The 23,846-nt window shown below is 34.5% G+C and overlaps 1 protein-coding gene across 1 annotated transcript in view; it reads right to left on the bottom strand.

Moving 5' to 3' along the window:
* The window catches only part of LOC118262131 (glutamate receptor 1), a 119,620-nt gene that overhangs the window by 4,531 nt on the left and 91,243 nt on the right, over positions 1–23,846 (bottom strand). The window contains exons 5-14 of the mRNA XM_035573280.2: positions 12,061–12,314; positions 10,608–10,739; positions 8,959–9,159; positions 7,677–7,784; positions 6,981–7,212; positions 5,767–5,861; positions 806–970; positions 589–720; positions 420–508; positions 78–228 (exon numbers count right to left, since the gene is read on the bottom strand). Coding sequence (XP_035429173.2) covers positions 78–228; positions 420–508; positions 589–720; positions 806–970; positions 5,767–5,861; positions 6,981–7,212; positions 7,677–7,784; positions 8,959–9,159; positions 10,608–10,739; positions 12,061–12,314 — 1,559 coding nt within the window. The remainder of the gene's footprint in view (positions 1–77; positions 229–419; positions 509–588; positions 721–805; positions 971–5,766; positions 5,862–6,980; positions 7,213–7,676; positions 7,785–8,958; positions 9,160–10,607; positions 10,740–12,060; positions 12,315–23,846) is intronic.

Below are 23,846 nucleotides of genomic sequence, written 5' to 3'. Positions count from 1 at the left end.
TTAGAAAAATGCTACATTTACTTCTAAGATTAAAATAATTAAAGTGCAATTGTGAAAAGTACATATAATAGAGTTACCTCGGGGCACGTAGCCAGTTTAGTGTAAGATGCACCTGGTTCCGCAATACGAGACAGAGTCAAATATGAAGCTAGGTTAGCTGTGTATGATGAAATCACGATCAATGCGAAAAACCACCACACGCAGCCCACAATCCTTCCCGAAATTGACCTAAAATACTCGTTTCATTAGTGTCTGTTCTAAATAGTTCTTAATCTACAGCAGATTATTCTAAAACGTGATGAACATTCATTTAATTATTCATTAGATTTTATAACAAGTTTTTTATAAAGTATAAAACATAAATATCAGCATACGTAGTAATTTACTTTAGACAATCAAATATTAAAATATGCACTGACCTGGGGTTAATGTCGCTGCCTTGCTGCATAAAGGAGCCAAGCGAGAACCACATAGAATTCCAAAAACTGAATTCGTTCACCACGGTGGTCTGGAATATTGTGTGTAAGTTAATACAAACGTTTGTGTATTCTATTATGTTAATATTAACATTAAATGTTTTTATGTTACCTTTGTAGTAGAAACATCGGAATGGTCAGAGTGAGAATCAGTGAAAGAGACAACACGCCACTCGTAAGGCGAGAATCGAGATACGATGAATAACACCACGCTTACTGCGAAAAGGCTGCAGAGGATCGAAATCTGGAAGCGAATTAATTTACGTCGATTGGTATCATCGTTTCATTAGTCACACGTGCTTGATAATCGCACGGACAATTTTCCTTACCCATATTTCCATCGAAAGTGGTTGAAGGAAGCTAAATATAGCACTGGTAGTGTTTTCCGTATTTTTATTAGGTTTAAGATCGAAAGATAGGAATGGTCTGCTAAAATCAATGACCGATTCGCGTTCCAAAGTCACAGTCAGTGGAGCGATGGCAATGTCCGCCTCCTGAAATTCAAATGACATTAGAATACCTATAGATAGATATCTAAAAGTAGTAAGTGAGTAGTAGTAGTAGTAAAGATAGTATATCGAAAAGATATTAATTAAAAGTTTAGTTTATGGTGATATTTTAATCATATTTAATATTGTATAGTTATGTTAAGTAATAAAATAAAGCATCTAGTAAACAAAAAAGTAATTTTTGGTATGTTAAAATGTTACTATTTGTGTCATTTTTTTATTCAACATTTTCATAGAATTACGTACCTACTCGTAAATTATGAAAATATATTATTAGTTAATTGTACGAAAGTCTGGTACCTAACATGTCAAGTTGGAAGAAAAGGATCCCTGCAAATATTTACCCCTTTTAATTAGAAATCTGATGAACTGCAGAAACAAGAACTCGTACCTCATTAATTACGCAGATGGACGTTAATACGGAGTTTCAAGTAGATTTGAAACACATTGATACAAACTTTGACACCTTTGCTCCCTTTGACAGGGGTGATTACAAAAACATTGAAACATGTGTGCTATCACTTGCATCAAAGGACATTAATACCAGTTTATACCTATATAGAAATAAAGTGTTAGAATGTTATGTTAAAACACTAATCGGCCTTTGACAACAGTTCAAAGCGATATTATGGAAATTGAAAATAAAGCCAGTCAGTTGACGAAATAATATGTGGGGGGATTATGGTTGAAAGTTGCAATTTAGTCGCCATTTAACTTCTCTGTCAGTAGCTTAACTGCATATACCACGGCCGTGAGAAAAGTCCGACGGTTCAAAGGCTTATTTGATATTGCGAAAATTGATCTGTTTTTCTATATTTTGAGAGACGAGATTAAAATTTTGGTAGGTATACAATACTCGGTGCTACATTTTTGTTGGAGATCTCATAAGTAAGTAATTCTTTATAACAACTACCACTTTCGCACTATGGTGCGGAAACCCTGATGGTATTTAATCGTGAAACATTTTATTGTGTTCAAATCTATCGCGGGACTAAACCTTCAATGCTGTAGCTTATATTCGGTTTCTTGTTTCACCAAAATTGCGTAGTTAAAAACCGTCGCAATTTCGCCCAAAAGCGGCCGGAGCTTCAAACGTGTTGTAACTAAACCCCACAAAGACATGAAATGATCATTGTAATATCAGTACAATCAAGCGATACTGACAATGACGTGCAATGTTTGGGTCGCCTGTTTCCATCTAAAATGGCTGCGCTTAACAGTTTCCGTGTGCCTTTGAGAGATTTTCAACAATAGTCAAACGGTACAAAACGACATTTCATCATCAGAACCAGTGAATTATTTGGTGAACAGGTTACTCAATGCTTGTACTGCAAATTCTCTCACCCATTGGAACTTAGCCAATTGAATGTCGTTATAAGTACAACATTAACATTTTTAAAAGCAAAATAGTTCTCGTTTTTACTGTCGTCTAAGTACCTATAGACACTCTCTACATGTTACACGTTCCGATCAATTTAAAATTCCGAGAATGTAGGTACATTTTCATAACAGGATTTGGTAGTACCTCACGTTCAAAGGTCATTCACACTACAGAAGTAAGTTCTTTGATAATAATGTAACATAAGATAAAATATATAGGTAAAATATTTTGCTATGATGCTGCCATTTTTGTAAAATAATTTGTAACCCTACCGTTTAATAACATTTGAGTTTCTAAGAGTTTGGTCATCGATACGAGTAAGTAGGTTATAGGTAGGTACGCACTATAGATGAACATATTAGGTACAATCCAAGATTCGCGCATTAGTAGAAAGAAAATCTGCTACTGTCAAATCAATTCATATTAATCACCGGCGGTCCGCCTGCGGCTTTGCCCATTTTACCCGGATAAAAAGTTATCACAGCGTTAATCCCGGTCAATTTTCACTAAGCCCATTCAGTAGTTTTTGTCTATAGGGTTTATTAAAAATGCATTGTCCAGCTTTCCTACATTATTTGCCTAAGAAGCGTCAGCGTAGTATACTGATTTTCCTATGTGTTTTTAATAATACATAGTTTAAATTGAAATTAGATTTACATTAAGAAAGTATGTAGGTACCTACATACTTTTTTCGTTATATTACTCAAAAAAGAAACATTGGTACTTGTTAGGTTTTGAACCCGAAACTCTCAGGCATAAGAGGCGGGCGCCTAACCTCCGAGCCATTGTGACACCAGAACCGAGTCTGCTATACTCGAGAGAGTAAGAAAAATAAAAGACAAAGGCATTTTACAAAAATCTGCCCTCAATCATGTAACAGTAAAGTACAAAAGTATTAATTTTATTAATGTAAAATAATAATTAAAATGAGTATAAACCACGTGCAAAATATTTGCTTCTCACCCTGTAATGAAACATATTTTAGATACGAACGATTTAATTTGATTTCACAAATTGGAGTTCACGGTGTACCGAGGACTGGCAATAACAGGCTTTGGAATAACGCTGTAGGGACATCGGGATTTTACAAAGATATTTATTGCTCACTGGCTACCAGATAACGACGCCAACCTATTCTCGGTCCATACTCTCCACGGATTATAACAGTGACTCATAGAAAATTAAACTCATTGTTATGCAATTTGTAGGCGATAAACTGTTTGATTATATTTCGTCACGATACCATAACATTTTAGTTACCGTACTTTTGTATGTCTAACCAATACCTATAACAAACACGTTTTGCTGTTTACTCCGGACTATTCGCGTAAAGTGCATTGTTCTATAATATGTGGCTAGGATCGACGTAGTACCTATACATACTTATAAAATTTTAGACCTATATATACACACAACCTACCTATACTTATATTTTGCAGAACAATCACGACAATTCCTGTGGCTATTCACCTGACTTCTGAAATTTGAAACTATCCACAAAGCGAGAAACAGCCAGGAGTCCTTTTATGGTATTCGACTAAGAATAATTAACTTTGGTATGCGATTCCATGAAAATTCTTGAAGGTATCTACATAAAAATCACAGTTATTGTACGTACCTATGATTAAAATAATAGACTTGGATTGCGATGCACTATAAACATTAATCAGGTAAACTACATCTATGCCTAACTGTACCTATATCTCGATAAATAGATAAAATTATGAACTTAATCTTCGTATCAAGCTAAGAAGTTTATTAAAAAAAAAAACGCAAAACAAAAATGAAACTTTATTTTCTTTCGAAACCAAGATGGGGACTACTTTGACCACTTTTCTGAAGCCTCATCGTAAAAACTTGCCTTATGTTTGTAAAGTAAAAGTTGGTTCAATTATTTCGACGGGCTAGAGGTAACTTTAAGTCCGGGTTTAAATCAAAGCAAACCCCACCGGACTCAATTCTAGTTTGACATCTAACCAACGTCAATATTGGTCGTGGCCCTCAGCTATTTACAAAATTTAGACTTTGACAAGAATAGGAAGTAATTAGTACTAAATTCCTAGGTAAAGTTGATTGTTGTTGAGTTTAGTTCAGCAAGATTCGTTACTCGCCTAAAAGATTCAGACTCAGACGATTAAATAAGACGCTAAACAAAATATGATTTATTTAAAACATGTACACTGCACGCAGTACTTATATAATTCCACTCGATATTACTAGTAATATCACTATCATTAGTAATATATTGTTAGTAATATCGATATTACTTAGTTCCCGATATCACATTTGAGTAGAAATGTATTTGTAAATCAACTGTGTGCACTTAATTAGTGGCATACCAGGAACTCTATAGATTTTGTTAATTAAGAGAATCTCCACATAACCTCAAGTTAATATTGCTTTGCCTTTCAGAATCAGTTTTTTGTTATAAACATAATTATAATATACATTAACTTTATATGTATTCGTTGAATTATAAAGAATTCCAGTCAAAAGATACTGAAGAATTATTAGACTCGATATTATCTTGTGCACGTGAGTCATCCTATACCCAAGCCAAGGCATGTCGATAATAAAGCCGGCTTTGATATGCAAAGAACCAATTGTAAGACCGTATAAGCACTAATAAGTACGAGTACAAAACTTGAGATATTTTTCCAATTTAGTCGTCCGGTGCAGATATTTTCCATTCAGTTGGGATGAATAAACAAGTTATTGTAAGCGAGATGTTGAGAATTCGAATAGTTTGCGACTAACGTTATTATCTGGGTATATTGTAACAATATAATTTCATGTGATTTATATGTTACCTATACCTTTAGGTGAATTTTGGAACTACTTGGAACTACATGGGTAATGACCAGAAGGCGAAATTTTTTTTATTAAGACTGGGCAATGATCCCCTTTTCCAGTAACTGTATTGTGTCAAATTGCGGTTCTGAATGTTATGTTTTAAAAGCATTGTATCGTCCAATAATAGTAATTTTAAAGGAAGGTAATCCTACAGATCCAATACGTGGAATTGTACAAAATGTTAAAGCGTGTTACTGTCGCACCATGGATTGTGGCAACGGAAAAACGGCGCATTTTAAACTTTGAATAAGCATTGACACATTTTTCTCGCAAAACAGAGTAAAATTTACGTCGAATATTAAAATTATGACACTTTAATACCGTACAGTAATACCTCTTTGATTAAAACTTTGACAACTTTAAATACATCCAATCGGAGAGATACATTGAATTGTGTTTTTAATTAATGGTCATTTTACTGTGTTGTGTAAAACACATATAATATTTTCGTAAATAGGATAAATAGGTAGCAATTAACGCATATACTATTTTAGTCATAGAATCATTAGTGATTATAATTAGTAGTATTTTATAGGACCCACAGTACCTTTCTCAAAAGCTCGCCCACCACTCCGTCCCAGCCGCCAGGTGATGTAGGATTTTCACTGCCATACTTTCCATCCCTCACAATCTTGATTTCATCTGAAAAACAAAGTCTGGTTAATTCAATGCAGATATCACTATCACGGAATAAATAAATCCTTTTTGTAGGTCTGACTAGTTACCACTTAAGACTAAGCTGATTTGTAGATAAAATAAGCGTAAATGTTCTTCTCTATTGTACAGATTATCCATTTCCATAAATTACATTAGGGTTCAGTATAATTATAAGCAATCAATGATATTACTTTGCTATTCACCCTTCCAAAACCCACACCACATGGATAGCCACTATTTCACAGTGATTGCTTTTAAATTATTTGTCCAATAATAATTAACTAATGTAAAATACTGTTTGCTTTCAATGCTGAAACCGAACATTTTTAATTTCGTTAGCAGTCTGTACGGTAAATATTTTAAAAACAAAATATATTTTTTTCTGATATTCTAGTCTCGTAAAAAGAAAAGTACAGCATCGAATGGTGTTTGTAGCACATTATAATAACTTCAACTTAAGATGTGGATTATGCTGACTAGCTTCTGCCCGCAACTTTGTCTGCGTTTCCGTAATGTAATAAATTAGTTTCAGTCTATCAAAGATACAATTATTTTTGGTCGCGCTAAGGAAGGTAATTAACTGTGACAATATGGTTTCTCTGGTACCGTTACCCGTTTAGAGTATTTGGACAATATTGAAATAATAAAATTGTACATCACTTATCACTAAGTCTACAGGTGAAGATTTATTCTGGCCGATGTAAACAGACTCAGCAATAAATCAATCTGTATATAGACCGTGCCTTGAGGCATTGTGCAAAATAAACTTCCTGGGTTGCGCCTTCAAATATCCTGCGTCCAAACGCGCAATTTGTCGGTGTAAATTGTATTGAAGCCTTCGATATGAATTTCTGAACCCATCATAGTTATGAAAAAAGAAAATCTTTTAGTATGGATTTAGTTCGCGACTATACTTCGTGAATATACGAACAAAAGTCAGCAGACGTAACGAAATCCACAAAAGAATTACAAAAACCTTAGAGCTTTTAAGTTTAAATTAAATTACGTCTTAATGAGTCGCAAGAAGAGTCTTAATCTCAATATCACGGGCTAGATTGTGATCCAGCGCTAAGTATTTAAGAGATGATTGGACGCCCTACTTACAGTTGATTTCCATTTTTTCGGCAAGCATTTTTGTGAGCTCGGCGCAAAATCCAGTGAATGGTTCGTCGGGGTCGTATTCTGGGTCTTCGGGGTCGTTGCGTATGATGTAGGGTGGCTCCTCGATGGTGGTCACAATATACGTCTTATTGCGATCATAGGTTCCAATGAAGCTAGGCGCCCTCCTCTTAGGTTTGACAGGTACGAATCCTCTATTGTCAGACCAAGTTGCTATCTGTTTGTTTATGTTAACAAGCAATGATGAAAAGTGTTAAGTTTCATGTCTTTTTGGTTTATACAAAGTAAAGCTATAATAAGAAACATTGATGATATTTTTTTATTATATTTACGTATATTAAACATTCAAATCGTATCTTTCACCGAAGTAATACATTACTAAAATTCAATAAAAATCAATCGAGTTATTTGTTATTTGCAAAACCTAAAACACATATATTTCACTTCAAATACTCTTCTATATTTTTAGGTAATAAAAAATCATATTTATACTTTGGTGGGGTGAGATCGAGTACTTATTTATGACTTTCGGAAACAATCTCGTTAAATAAGCAATATCTATACGAGACGACTTTCGAAAACATTTTTTATCGTAACGAAAGTTTTGTACCACCATTAATATCTATAGTTATATTTGTTATGATAGTAAATGTATAATAGGCAGACAGAATATCATCTTACCTTAATCATGTCACCGTCTTCGGTCAGTTCCATAACTTGAAGAGTGAAGTTCTTGCGGTGTCCTACGTCATTGAAACGTATGTTGCCCGTTATTCCCACAATCTCCGTCTAAAACAAGATATTGATACTCTTTTGCTTCACTTTAATATCGTCATTTTTAAAACAAGTTCCCATGATTATTGGTGCTATAGTACATTTTCCACAAGGAAAGTCGAAAAGTGCAAAGGGATTCGTATATCCCGCGTGAGGCGAATCGAGGCAGTTAGCGAATGCGAGGGTTAATTACGCGTCACCCAACGAAACCTAATTAATCGTCAGTATGTGAACCTTCACCCACCCACTGAGCACCCTAAAATAAAACATGAACCGTATTCAACACCTGCGTTCTTTATAATTCAGCTCAATTAAAATTTGGTTCCAACATTTGCTCGTAACACAATGGGGACCATGTCCATAAGATTTGTGTTATAAAACATTAAAGATAATATGTCACAGGCAGTCATGTATTTTGACGTGGGGTAAGTGTGCACCGCATGCCACCTGCCGACGCGTTGCCGGCGCCACGTTTGACTGAAGGAATAAAGCTACACTCCCAGCTCCCTGCTCAGAGCAATGTATAACGGCAACCGCCGCAACTCGAGACTTCCTTTTACAATTTATGTTCGTACAAAGGAGAAGTATACTTGTCCTATAAGCGAAATGTAATTTTTCTATCGCTTGTTCTTATCCATATTCGTAATAAGTTTAGCAGTAAGCGATTTAACGTTGATAAGCCTTTTATTTATTTTTTATGTTTAAATAAAATTTACATTATTTTCATTAAACTGACAAAACCATATATGTATTTCGATTACGATTACATAAATGTCAGTTTCTTATCATAATCCACAGGTATCTGATAGATAATCCTCTATGTATATTAATGTAAATGTTATTTTACTCATTTTTATATTCATAAATCATAATGACGCTACGTACACCACGAAAATGCAAAACGCATGAATATCGAAACATTCGCACGGAATCATAATTGAATATAATATATGAATTGATGCCAACCATTCGCATGAGCAACAGGGAATGTCAAATTACTCCAGAGAATAGAGGTTTATTACAATTGCATAACAATATTATTATACGTATTATTTTCACAGTTATATGCAGCTGTATAGTGCTGTATAAGCTCTGATTTTATGTGAAATACAGCGTAATGAATGGTTTATTATATTGATTGGCAGTATTGTACTATGATATATGCACCAAAAGTAGACTCAGTACTTACTTTTCTTATCATCCGAGATATCTTCTCGCCGTGCTCAAAAGGTATGAATTTGTTTTTCGGGTTACAGTCCATAGATTTGTTCGTACTATTTGAATTCGCGCGGCGCATGGTCGCTCGTACAAATTCAGGCTTCTTTTTTACCAGTCGAAGTATGGCATCAATTAATACCTGCACTGCGTCATAAGTAAGAGCAGCTTGCGCCTGCAACAAAACATATAGTTAGAATTTTTTTAAATATTTTTTTACAGCAAATGCTACAAGCAACTGCAACGACATTACATAGGCATAGCCGACATCGGAAATTATTTAATTTGCCACAATTCTGTCAGAACCCCTATTTAACAAGAAATTAATATTATGTTTTCGGCTTTCTCGCTTAACTGTCAGCCGAGAAACTCGACTAGTTTCAAGTCATGTTAGAGCTCATAATCAACGTCTCAGACAACTCAGTCAAAAAGTTACGAGAGTAAGCCGATAACATAACAATTAATTTTGCATACCTAGTTTTAATTAATAAATATTTTAAATTAAAATCACCTTTCCCCAAAAGTTAGATAGAAAAGAACAAGAAAGATTGTGAATGAAACACACTGTTGGCTCCGTTATGTTATGATTCCCATATAAACGGGTTGAGTCTATTGTTACACCTTGGTGCTTACTCTTAAAACCAATTACGATCGATCGACATTGATATTGTGAATTTCATACTCTTGAATTGCAACACTAGCACTGTACACCAGCATTGCATTCGTATTGCGTGGATATTGAATGAACTAAATGGTATTGCGTTTGACTTTATATTCCGTACTCTGAATGCTATTTTAACAGCTATGATTGGGGTTGTATAGTTTTGACATGAATTACTATTGAGATTGAATTGGTATTGAGATTGGTTTTAAAAGTAAGCGTCCTGATTATAGATGTGACCAAAGTAATTTTAATATAAACTTAAATGTTATTAAATAAAACATTGCTTGATTATTGTAACGAGACCAGTTAGTAAAGTTACTAATGCAAAAATAAGTACATGTGCTCAGATATCGCAATTGGGACTCAATTAACAAGGCGACGTAAAATCAAAGAAGTAAAACTAAAAATTGAATCATAAGCTCGTTTATTAGTGCAACACCTGCTCTAATAAACTTATGACATAAAAAGACTTTCAAAGGTACAGGGATGATGTCATTTTGAGCGGCGTACGGTAACTGAAAAGAAAAATTGCGAAAATTTCTATCTTGATATTTTCTCATACGCTCGCCCATGTATGCTTTTATGAATGTGCTAAAATCTTATCTTCTTTATTGCATTTACTATTTTTTTTTAACTATAATGCTTCTTATTTTTTTTTTATTCAAATGATAAATTTATAAAAAATCAAACTAACAAATTCGGCGAACTCCATTTTGCCACGAATGATTTTCCCTGTTTTCCTGCTTTTCACTTGATTTTTTCCTGAATTTTCTTTGCTAAAACCTCACGAAGCTCGAGACCTTTCCAACGAATGCAAAACCGTGCAAATCGGTTCGTGCGTTCTGGAGTTATAGCGTCGGGAAGGAAAACCCTACTTATTTTTACGGTAATATAGAATTAATGCATTATTGTGAATTAATAATATTATATTTAATTTCAACATAAAGAATAGAACTTACAGAAATTGTCTCTCTCTTCCAGGCGTCAATAAAGTCACGGACAACTTTTCGGGAAAAATCCAGTAGACGGAATCCTGTGATGTTGATAGCTCCGTATTCAGTAACTTCCTTCTCCCATCTGTCGTCCATAACCTGTACCATTATATTAATTCATTATTTCGTTATAGTAACTAAAATTAATGAAATCTGTCCATTCTTAACTATTTACATTTTTAATACAAACCCTTGTTTTTTATTTAAAGCAAAGTCAAAGCTTAGGTTTATCACACCATGTATATTATACGTACTTAAGGAAAATAATGATCCACAAATTGCTATTTCGGGTTTGGGTGTCATGTGTACAATCCCTGGCCACATGATTAGACGCACTCTCGTTTTTACTTTTTATTACATTTAGATGAGTTCATACTGTTTACATTCAGTACATTTACCTTTTTAAGCATATGTTATATGTTTTTATTGAGGTTTATTGTATATTTTGGAATTGTATTAATTTTTCAATTATGGAATTACAGTATTAGTTAATTTTTATGTCTATACTTATTATTATAAAATTAATTACTTTGTTTTGTTTAAACGTGCTAATCTTCGGAACTACTGGTTCAAATTGTAAAATTCTTTTTGTTTTGTATAGTTCAGTTATTGTAGAAGGCTGTATGCTGTAAAACATCATGCTGCGTCTAATAGGCGACGAGCGAAGCTAAATACGATTAGAACAGATTACGGTTTATAAAAAAAATATGACTAGCTTCTCCCGTGCGGTAACACCATTGCTCGGCTTCTGTTGGTCGTAGTTTGATGTTTTAAAGCTTATATTGTAACTCTCGTCGATAAATGGAATGATACTTTTCAATTAGAAGCATTAGTTCTGAAGATTAGCTCGTTTGAACAAAGAAACTTTTCAGTTTTATAAGGTGCAGTTTAGAATCGATTAACACTGTGATTCCATATTTAAAAAAAACACAAAAATATAATAAATAGCCTAAATAAAGTCAAAGTCAAAGTCAAAGCATTTATTTCAATTAATCCTAAATTAGGCACTTTTGAAACGTCAAATTGAATTGTCCGTCAGTCTGTCTGTCAGTGAAGCTAGGCGCTCGTTCCAAAGTGTGATAAAAATACATAACAGTAATATGTTTCTTAATTTAAATAAAAAATGAGGGTGCGTCCAATGACTAGGGACTGTATGTGACTTTGTATATTTGTCAATACACCAACGATATACGAGAAATAATGAAAAAAGAACTACACGGGCAGCAAACAACTAAAAAAACGGTGTACGAAAATAGTATATTCGTAGTTCTTCTCTCACAAATGAAGAAGTTCGAGTCTGATTTTGCTGAAAGTAATCTCAGTTACTTTGCAACTTCGCTTATTGTTACATAAACATGCAAAGTCGGGATCTTAAAATTTCACGATTAGCTTTCCAACAATGAGCCTGGGGATTACTCACCAGTCCGCTTAGGAAGTAATGATAGTTTCTACGGCCAAGGTGCACATCCCGTACGTGCATAATTAGTGCAGCTTTAGCAAGTTGAGTGGTGGAATCAAGAACCACATATTTATTGCTCCAACGGTCCAGTTTTTCAATAGTACGCAGAAATTCCACGACATCAGATGCATTGGACACTCTCTTCACATTTGTTATGCGGAATGACGCTTTTCCAGGTTGCAGGCTTTGGTACAACTGCTGCAGGCGCAGTAAACCTACGAAGATTAAAGAAATTGTAGTATTTAAAGCATTTTTGTCAGTTTTCTTAGTAAGGTAGGCCAATGTATTTTTGAGATTTCATTACATGGTTAGACAAACAAATCACAGATCGCCGCTCTACCGCGCGCCACCGCTTCAAGCTAAGGAAACCATATTTTCCCAAATAATTTAATGGAAGAATACGCGCCTTTTTTACATTTCAATTATGTAAGTACCAAAGTTTTAAAATAAAAAAGGTTTCCAAATAATTTTACCTATAAACGCCTTTTTTTGTTTAGAATAATTTTTACACAAGTTTTTTAGTGTCACTGAATGAAATTTATTACAATTATGCTGCAATTGCATTTGTATGTATTTCGTCTTTATCCGAATTTAACGTGATAAAAGGTGTATTGTTACGAGAATTTTAATCAGTTTTATTTACAACCTCTGTGGGAGTTTCTAGTATATCATATAACTCTAGATCATACTATTCTTAGGTTTTATTTGACCTTTTATTTTAAGTTTATTGCTACGTTTGGGGTAAACATCGTTACTTGATTTATGAGTTTCAAGATTTATGTAAACACCGCCTAGATATTGCAGGTAAAATGCTTCAAAGGATGATTTCATTTGACGCTGCCGCCGGTGCAGTGGCTAAATGATCAGCTGCTGAACTCCGAGAAACCAATATTAGTTTAATCTACAGGTAGTTGTACTGTTAAACTGAAAATAAGATACGTGAAATTTCGAGAATTTTTTTCTGAAGTGGATCAACTGATATTAAACGTTTTATCTTTATTGCCAACCGTTTAATAATTACGGTTTTAGTTTCGAATAAAAATATTTATATGTACTTATGTGTATGCGAGGACTTAATATACAGGTTGGTCATTAATTAGTACCTACAAAGTATTTCATGGAGTGATAACTTGAATCAATACCGCATACTAAAACTAGCTAATGTGTGTTCTAATTTTGCGTACAGAAATAAAATCGTAATTTCCTCTTTTTCTGCAGTTTTGTCGCCATGCTATCTCTAGCGTGAAAGCTATTACTATTCGAAATGTTTCCGATATTTCGTAATCAACATCAATTTATTATTGAGTTTTCTTTAAAATTTGGGTATTTCATATCATCGTCACATTTTAATTACTATAACAAGGAGATGGGGCTTATCCGCATCACAGAAACGCGATGTCAAGCCGATAGGGTTCATAACACAATTTAACATAAACATAATATATTTAAAGTAAAGTGAACATATTGTAAGCACTCAAAGTTTAGTTTCCATTCTATGTGAGATGAAACAAAAACAGTGATGTGCTTATAGTGTCGCGTTGTAAGTAAACTATCGGTGGCATTATGTTTTAGTGGGAAATTGAGGACAAAATATAAATATACCGTTGATTAAGTGCGTTGGATTATCCCTCAACTCATTTCTACTTTAATCTACACATGTACGGTAATAAAATTGTGTGGTTGGGCGTTAAATGTCTTTGATAAAATACAAAAGTAAGGTGCTGTGAAAATAAAAAAGAGTATAAAACAAGAAAAAAATATTTGCTTACGTTAATTTCAACAACTAACGGACGCATTAGTATAGGTAATAAACCTAGAAAACATACCTGTACATATAAATTTTATGAAATTGGAACAAAAACATCTTTACCTAAAGTCTACTTTACGTGGACGAAATTGCGGACAAAAGCAATGCACCAGCTTTCGTCCATAAACTCACCAGAGTTTATACAAATACCTATGTATGTAAACATATTACACATTTAACTAGAATACACTAAAACATCAAGAATTAGAATAAATAAAACAAACACTCAGCAAAGTGTTCGTCATCTACACGATTATTTTAATCAAAATGTCAATGGAAAATGATGATGAATGATGTGATCCATTCATCACTAGTAGGGATTCATTATGCAGCTCCCAAACTGAAGCTTTTGTCATAATTTAAGAGTAATATCCGCGAAAAGATTGAAGCGGTGACGAAGACGCACGGAGAAGAGGGTTGACGTGTGGGTAATGAAGGCGTTATCGTAGGATTTGTTGAGACTCGCTCACCCTCGGCAAGAGTGTCGCCTCATTGCAATTTCATATCGCGTCATAAGCCTACTTTCCTATTTAACACCACGAAATTTTACCGTTTGTGTAAGACTTACCTATCATATTATGAGTATAATGTAACAACGTAAGCTATTATTTAATATGTGTAGTAAATAAATCATTATTTACACTTAGGAGATCATCAAATCTTCCAATAAACAATGAACTATGTAATTTTTAAAATTCTTATACTAACTCTTAAAGGACGCTGTGCACGTTGCGTCATTTTACGAATGCATGCTTCACATTATGGAACTGCGGACTACCTAACGGGTTTACCGGGGCCCCGGCTCGAAAAGCAGAAGTAGGAACGGGGTGGTTTTTAGTCAGTAAGAGTCTAACACTCCCTCCCGCTTCGCTCAAGGCGGGAGAAGACGATGGATGATTTCCCTCCTCAAAAAAAAACCGTGGACGTTGCGTCATTTGAAAAATGTATACTTCACGTTATTCTGCCACTATCCACTGTCTAAAAAGGGAGAAGTATTAACCAATAGGATTGCACAAAATCTCCGCTCTTCTTTAGTGGATAGATTTTGTTCGCTCCGCTCCGGGCGGTGGTAGGCAGCCTAACGTTGTCATTTCGTTGACAGTTTCATTGTTTCTAAGCAAGATGCAGTCATTTGTCATTAATATATGGGCCGCCTCTTGTGGAGCACGCATTCGTTAAATGACGCAACTTAGCAGCTTTAAACCGCTTACTCTTTGTTAGTTATAATGTAGGGACTATGCAGTCGCGTCATTTGAAAAATTCTGTTATGAATAAAATATTTGCAGAAAAATATAATATAGCACGCAGTAAATAAATAGTTGAGCATAAATAATTTGATGTATCTCGTCGCGTTGAATGTCATTGAAGAAATGGCACGAAAATTCGGATCTTTTTAATATCAACTGTTTATTTGCATTTTATTTGTTGGTATTTTTTAGTTCAGAGGAGAAATTTTAAAATACATGTACATGTGCTATTATTATGTATATATGTTCGATTATTTATATTAACTGAAATCACTAATACTAATCACGGTTGACCAATACAATCATTTTCTCAATTCTGTTCTTTTAAGGAAAGTTTTATTTTTATTCGGAGCTATGTAAACTCTTTCCTTGTTTGGAGTCAAGCGGGTGGACTTGGGGCATTCACGTTCATCGTGAACTGCACTAACTTTCGAAATGTCTTTTTGCAACATCTGCCGAATTCGAATCTAAAACTTTTTCTTTATCTTTAAATGTCTTACTCCGTAACGACTCAAGCTTATCTCGGAAGCTTGAGAAAGATTCAACAGTAGATTTAGGCTATTTAAATAGTGAATAATGAACATCTTATAGTTTATCTGCATTTTCTGCTACTTTCAGTCAAGTTATAATAAGCGCCGGTAATAACTAAGGTTTGAAAATTTTAGTTTCATGTGTACTTTACTCATGAAATCATCCACTGCAGATGAAGTTTCGAACTATTAGAGCTCCAATTATTCAAAAACTTTTTAAGAATTGTGCTAATTATGTTGAATAAAATATAGACTTAAATATTAGTAATAGAATCCTGCAAATTCAAAGAGCATACCTTCGTTACATTATGTTATAAAAAGTTTCAAAAAATTATCTTTAATATCTTTACGCTGAATACTTTCAGTATCACTGTTTCAAACCGATTTTTACTGGTATTCAATATATTTTTACAGTTATATTTGTTATTTTATCATACCAATATGAAATAGGCTATAGAGGCCACTGGCTGGGGATTAACACATGGGATACCCACGTTCATTTTAGGCACCCAGTGTAGTGTTTCAGTATAAAAAATAAGCCGATATAGTACTTTTGTTTTGTAGCGTTTACTGATTCTATTTTTGATAGGTAACGGGCGATATAGAACTTTTAGCGTAACCTACGTGATCGTTTTACCACCAATTGGTACTAAACGGCCATATTGAAACAAAAAAAAATATAACGGTTTTATTTCAGTTAGTTAGTTTAAGTCGGATTTTATAAATAAAATTCGTTGAAAAATGTATGAATAACATGTCCATAGTACTTGTTACAGGTCAAACTAAGCGTTGCGTAAAAACAATGCGTTTTAAATGAAACTACAAAGGATTAAGATGTGTACGCCTATAGAAAACAAAGAATTATTTAATTGAAAATAACTGACTAATATTTCGTACACGTTTGGAGGAAAATTGGAAAACGTGATAAAATGCGCCGACCCTAATTTATAAAAACCGTAAGCAAGAAATCCGTTTCTTTTTGTAAAGAAAATTATCTACAACGGAGACTACAGGGGATGTCGGGCTAGACGGAATTCCGGCGTTGTCGCTCGTTGAACGTGATTCCTCTCTAGACATGATTACGTCTTTTCTTATATTGTGTGAGATGAATGGAACCTCCGTCGCTGGCCAAGAAGTCAATTGCTCACAGTTCGTGACTGGGTATGAAACGTTTCCTATCGGCTATCAGGCTTTAGTTGAGTCACTTAAACTCGTTAAACTTGTATCGAACAAATTCCATACAAACGGTTCAATGTTTGAGCACTTCATTGTTATTATTTCTAAATGTATCTGTTGTTCGTATCCAAAACGACTACACACATTGTGATGAAATTAGGCAAATGTTATAATAAAATTGTAACATTTATAGATGACTAGCAGTTACCCGCGACTTCATCCGCGTAGAATAATGCAAAATTTGGGTTTTTGAATTAGTATTTTCCAAGGAATATTATACGACTGTAACAATTGTCATCAAAATCGAATGAGTGCCAAGTTATATTTATTGTGAAATCAATTCATTTTAGTGGTTGCAAAATTAACAATCCCAACCCAATCCCGGTTTTTCCCAAAGTTTTCAGTGAATAACACTATTCTGCGTCCTTTTCTGGGTCGCAAACCATTATTGTACCAAAATTCCATAAAACAGGTAAGTATAACAGTGGTTTAATGATAAACAGTGCCGAGATTTTTACGCGTAGTTCCTGTTCCTGTAATATTTCTAGGATAAGTATCGTTTTACGGTATTTCACTCGAATAAGTTCAGTAGTTTAAGATATAGAGAGTTGCGGTAATAAGCATATAGTTCCCATTCTTCTGTGATTTCCGGAATATTACTCTGGTACTAATAATGTGGTCTAGTTTGTACTGGCACGACGTTACTACATATTTTTAAATGAAAATGTAGTAATTGTAGCATAACTAATAGTTAGACATAAATAATAGAATGGTCTTTTACGTTGATATCAATAAGCTCGCTCTCATCACAGCGGTAAGTTCCGTCCTTGAAGAGTGGCTTGAGAGACGTCATGGCGTCCTCACCTACTGGAAATTTCTGGAAATACCTATGTAATTGTACGGGAGAAAACGCCAGGGTGTCGTTACTTAATTCGAAGATCACCCGGATGTCACAGTGGAGCATACGGTGGCATTGTGCCCCTGCATCTTAGTTACTTCTTACTTCTGCGAATTAGCCGCGCTAGCTAAGCAGGAGCCGGGGCGCGTGGGGAAACGAACCTTCTTATGCCCAAGCCGTCGCGTCGCGGGAGATCGTTGGGAATCACGTTATGATATCCGGCCATCGTAAGTGCGGGGCTCTAAACGGCGAGTAAGCTTGCCGCCCGACTAGAACCAGATAAAGAGTTACCAGACTACCACCGATGGGGCAAGGAGGGCGTTTGTTCAACCCAGAGCTTCGGACAACCATGCGGGCTGGTCTGCGGGTCACTCTTACTTGAAGCTGGGTTACGTTATGAACGGAATGGTTTTTAATCAGTAATAGTCGCACAGTCCCCTTTATCGCACCCAAGGCGGGAGAGTTATTTGATTTGTTTCACAAACATTTTGTACGAGATATTTATCCAATCCTGAACTAATGATCCGTCTACGTCCGTGCGGTTCGTACATAAACTTATTTCCAAATACCGCTTTATTTTGATAATAATAGCGGTTCTAAGCTTGGGTAACAAACATTCTTAGAACCACTAGATCAAAGACACCGTAGATTATTTTTCAATTCAGGTTTTATAATTTTCAATAAAAAGAAAAAATCTTAAACAATAACAACATATACAAAGATGATCACTGCCCATTTGTTAGGGTTCAGTAGCCAAATGGCAAAAAACGAAACCCATATAGATTCGTCATGTCTGTCCGTCCGTCCGTCTGTATGTCAAAGCCATTTATTTCCGAAACTGTTGGGTCTACATAGTTAAAACTTTGTGGGTTGATTGTAATCTGGTAACCGCTATTCGAATAAAAAATTATAAATTTAAAAATTAAAGGGAGGCACTCCATTCATGGAAATAATTAAAAGAAATATTTCCTTTTAAGCTAATTTCTCCATTATGGGTATTTATGGATAGGATTAAAAAAAGATATCAAGGTCCCTTAAATTTAAAAATTAAAGGGAGGCACTCCGTTCATGGAAATAATTAAAAGAAATATTTCCTTTTAAGCTAATTTCTCCATTATGGGTATTTATGGATAGGATTAAAAAAATATCAAGGTCCCTAAAACCATTTTTCGTCAAAATCAATTGTTTGAAAGATAGACGCTTCCGAAGTGGAAATATTAGTGACCTCTTATTTTAAAAGTTAGACCCTTCTAAACACTTTTAAAATAAGAGAGTGATATTAAAAAAAAGAAACTTTCAACGAAAATTGGTTTGAACGAGATATCATAAGAAATAATACATTTTCAAAAAACGGAAATATAACTTTGTCGTTCATACACTATGTAAAACCAAGTTATTTTATAACTTTTATATTATGCCATTTACTTGCTGCTAGGAACCCTTGGTCGAGTCCCACTCGCACTTGGCCGATGTTTTTTTTATGATAAACTGAACTTTGTAATCTTAGTTACTTAAATAAAGAGAACATTATAATCAAAAGAAAAAATACGACAAAGTTCAATAACTTACATAAATCCGCTATCGGGGTTTTAAGTATCAAAAGAAAAGCTCCTTATCTCATGATTTCAATAGAAAACCAAAATTTAGATCTTATGGAAATATGGGTTTTAATGGTAAAATCAGGTAAAAGAGCAGATTACCAGCAGTAAGTACGTTGCCGGCCTTTGGGGGTTAGGAATTTGAGGATTGTTAAGGAACGAGGATACGGTAGATTGTGAAGTGGCTTAATTTGGCCTCCGCAACTCATGCCCGAAAACTCAAATACAATTGTAAGACGCTCTCAAATGTAGTACTGTCACTATCAATTCTTTATAAAATAACAGAGATAGCACAATATTTACGTACAACTTAAAATTGAGTAGCGTTTGAGTATTCGGGCGTCACTCACTTAACGAAACACAACCCAAGAGTTGTTACACGTCCGTTTTCTGTAAGGCCGTGGTCGAGCTGGCCCATTCGTGCCGAAGCATGGCTCTCACACGCTTTTCGGTACGTATTCTATTGTAGTATTATCAAAGACTTATAATCCGGTTTGATTGTTTATAATAATTGTATTTCATAAATTTAATAAGGCATCTTTATGGTTACTTGCTCAAAAGTACCTTGATCACGAAAAAAATTTCACTTCAATAAAATAATATCAAGTTATTACCACGGATAATTAGGCTACTGCTACTGTGATCAAATAACCTTTTTTAAGGGCGGTAAATCATCCAATAACTTTTCTCACCAGAGCGAGGCGAGAGGGAGTCAGATTCTTACTGACTAAAAACCACGGATAAGCCCGCTAGGTAGTCCGCAGCTCCGGGATCAATAATTAACCTAAGGTTTAATATAATTCAGGTGATATATAACATGATTCGGGAAATAGGTGCTGATAGTTTTAGATATCAGTACGAAATTTAATTATGCGATAACTTGACGTGTTATAAAGCAGTTATAATAAAATTCATTACGGTGTGAGCAAGAATCCCGAGGTATATGCGGTTAGGAACGGAAAATCCTTGGGTTTTATACATTAAATTCGCTGAATAAATTGGAAGTCGATAAAACCATTCCTATCTAGACACCACGTTGGACCTGCTAGTTATTCTTAAATATCTATGCATAAAATTTTATTCGCCTGGGTGTTATTGTAAATTGATGGAGTCGGGACGTAAAATACCATTTATAAATGAACACATCGGAATCTTTCCACGAAGAGATGTATGTATTACCTCTGTCAAAATATTGTTTTAACAAGAAACGGTTTTAACGACATTACACAGAACATACATATTCAATTTCGGTAACCTAATTATTTACAAAAATTACATAATTTACTTTGGTTAGGTACTCAAGACAAAATATTTTCATGAAATAGTTTTGTCTTCTGCACGAAAATGAAAACTTAATATTTGAGATATGGCTTGCATTAAGAAGTTTGGTAATTAGAAAGACGCGAAGATGGAGCCACAAAGCGATGGACTGCTGAGGAACAAATTATAATGAAGTCATACAGCCATAACTAAACAGGGGCTCAGAAGTTTATTCTGCATTTGGCCCACAGGCGCTCGTGCCATGTGATTACAAAAGCATTTACTCGGTTGAGTCGAGATGCTAGCTTGTTTTATTCAGAATCTTGGTAAATCCTTCCTATTCTGTAGCGACAATGCGTTGGGATCACGTCCCCATTGTTGCTTGTATCGAGTTGACGATTAGGGAGTTTCAATAACAGACCGAGCCGTTTATGTAATCTATTGCTGTCATAAAATCTCTCAGCTCGCCTCTGAAGATTTATTACATGGCCGACGCGACGGTTACGTCAAACGAATCAAATATTACTCGCATGAATAATAAAATAAAACAATTAGTAATTGAAAAGTATAAGATTGAATGTAAACTTTTGTATCAATTTATATTTTAGTAGTCTACTTAAACTAGCTTGAAGTAAAGAAACTGCAATACTACACACGAAACGAAATATAGAAACTTAACTGTCACTGTCTAAGAGATTAAACAACTGCTTAGAATTGATCAGCCTTTCAGAAACAGGGGTAAAGTCGTGAACCAAAAAACAGGACTGTAAGGTTATTTGATATGCTTTTGTGCTGAGCTTGTATTTTAATGGGACATGAGTGTAAATGATTGACATTCGATGTGATATTATAATCGATTGTAATGAGAGAAACAAACTAGGGTTTCTGCTGACTTTAATGTTAAACTAAAATAATTTCTATTTCGTAGTGCCAGTGGGATATGAGTGTCAAAAGAGCTGATACAGGTTGTATTAGACCCCATCAGAAAACTCGTACTTTTATATCTTCTCGTAAATTAAAATCTTAATGCAAACGTCTACGCAGTATAAAATGCTGGCGTTTGCGTATACAGTATAAATAGTACTTCTTGGGTGCACAGCACCATCTGAATTATTTAGGACCCTAGCTTCTTCACTATTGCATATTCTATGGTGGATTGCCAAATCTTAGGACCTAATGGTTTTCCTTTTTCTTTTTAAGAATTTATAATTGAGTTGAGTATTTCGTAGTAGTGAGTTTACTAAACAATAGTTAAGTTTCTAATTACCTTAAGCAAACATTCGCTGAATTTAAACACCTATTCCACGATCCACGAGCACAGTTTTTTCAATAACCGTTCGAATTTCAGTATTCGTATATGCCAAACCATGTCAGCCAATTAGAAACCACGAACAGATCCCAATCAACGGAACCTTTACAAAGCTGCCAGTTTATTCAACAATGGAAACAAACATAAGTGTTCAAATTTTTTGCAATGTAGTTTTCTGGCTGACTAGCATCAGATGTAAGTACACAGGCAGGTGCGCTCACTGGAATACGCAGGCAATTTATTTATATTATGCGTAACTTCGTAACTTTGGTAAAATATTCGACGTTTATTCGAAATATTTTACACTGGGATCCCTCTGTCGTCCTTCATGTACCGGCTTGGCTCAATGACACTTCAGAAAAACTGAAAAAGTTTTATAAACCAAACTACCTCTTGAGCGGGAGTAGGTATCTCAGATTATAACTTTTCATAGACAAGCTCCACGAGCTCATTCCGGGGAGAGTTCCCGGTTTGGTCGTATTTCCTCCTTCTCGCAACCTTATTTTTTATGTTTCGTACTCGATAAATCACTGGGAATTGTACCACATCTCAGATGACGTTTTATTTCATTCTGACTCACGCTTTTGAAAACGTGGCTTGTTACTATTGGTAAATAATATTAACGATTGGATTCGATTCTGTTTTTTTTTTCAGTATCTTATTTGTTGACACGCTATTGTTTTAAATGGCTTGTCATTTGATAAAGACTCATTATCTAAAACTACTCTGAACGCATATAATCTTGTGACTACAATGGATTGATTCTTAAACTTAAAAAGGTTTCTTTTTTTTTGGGAAGCAAAGTAGATGGGTATTCAAATTAGTGTCGTACATAGATCGGCTTTGATGTAGCAGACGTTCTGAAGTGGGTGTTATTTGGATATCGGAACGATCTGTCTTCCGTTTTCGTCTCGAATCCGATCCCTAATTTATTTCCGTTTTTTTAGATATGCGGCATTTTATTAACCTAATCCTTTAGTATAGTTTTTTGAACCGCTACTTTCTTTTATGTAGTGAAGAATCTGGTTTATATTATACCGTACCTCTTTAGCATCTGCGCAGTATCCGGCACCCGCGAGCCTCTGCTTCGACATCCGCACTTGTTTTTAATGTCTTTCTCATTTTTATTTTCTCTTAGTAAGGTTCATTTTTAAGGTGAACTTTCGTTCTCACGACTTTCATTTGTTTTTACTAGTTTTGTTATGAGGTGTTAAAATGTAAATATGTAATGTAATGTAATGTAGGGGTATAATATCTGAATACTTACGTAAGTTAACAGTTCCGAAACTGTGCGCTTTGTTTAACGAAATATCGTTAGGTATTACACTCTATTGGATACAACAAAACTTACTCAGTTTCCTTAGCAAACGTGCGTATTCATAGCTATCAGTATACGTACCTACTCAACCACATTTTATATGTAAATGGGCTTTTCCGTTTGCAAAGTGCTCCTTTTTCTGAGGTGATCCTGCGACTGTGACATAAAATGAATTTTACGTCGCATCGGATCCGTGACTACGCGTCTCAAAAAATCGTATTTCTGTATATCCATGTTTATACGACTCTAAAGACATAATGTTCATATTACTTTTTATTTAGTTTATTTTTTCGAAACATTATGTTGTTCACATATGCTTTTTTCTCTTGGGATTATATCCCTCTAGGGATGACAACCGTTCCATGTATTGTCAATTTGATAGATAGGTACTTTTAATGGGCGGACAATGTATAAAAAACATTACCTATATCTTTTATTTCTAAAATTACTGTTAATGTAAAAAGTACGAATTGATTAGAATCGCCTACCAAATAGTGCTTATCTTTCGTAGCTGATAGTTTGGAGAATAAATAAAACATCAGGCATTCCTTTTTCATACAAATAACTTGCCATTTATCAAAATATTTTATTTTTATATGTTTCT

This window comes from Spodoptera frugiperda, chromosome 25 (assembly GCF_023101765.2).
Source record: "Spodoptera frugiperda isolate SF20-4 chromosome 25, AGI-APGP_CSIRO_Sfru_2.0, whole genome shotgun sequence".
Lineage (NCBI taxonomy): Eukaryota > Metazoa > Arthropoda > Insecta > Lepidoptera > Noctuidae > Spodoptera > Spodoptera frugiperda.
This window is presented reverse-complemented; position numbering and strand designations above follow the sequence as displayed.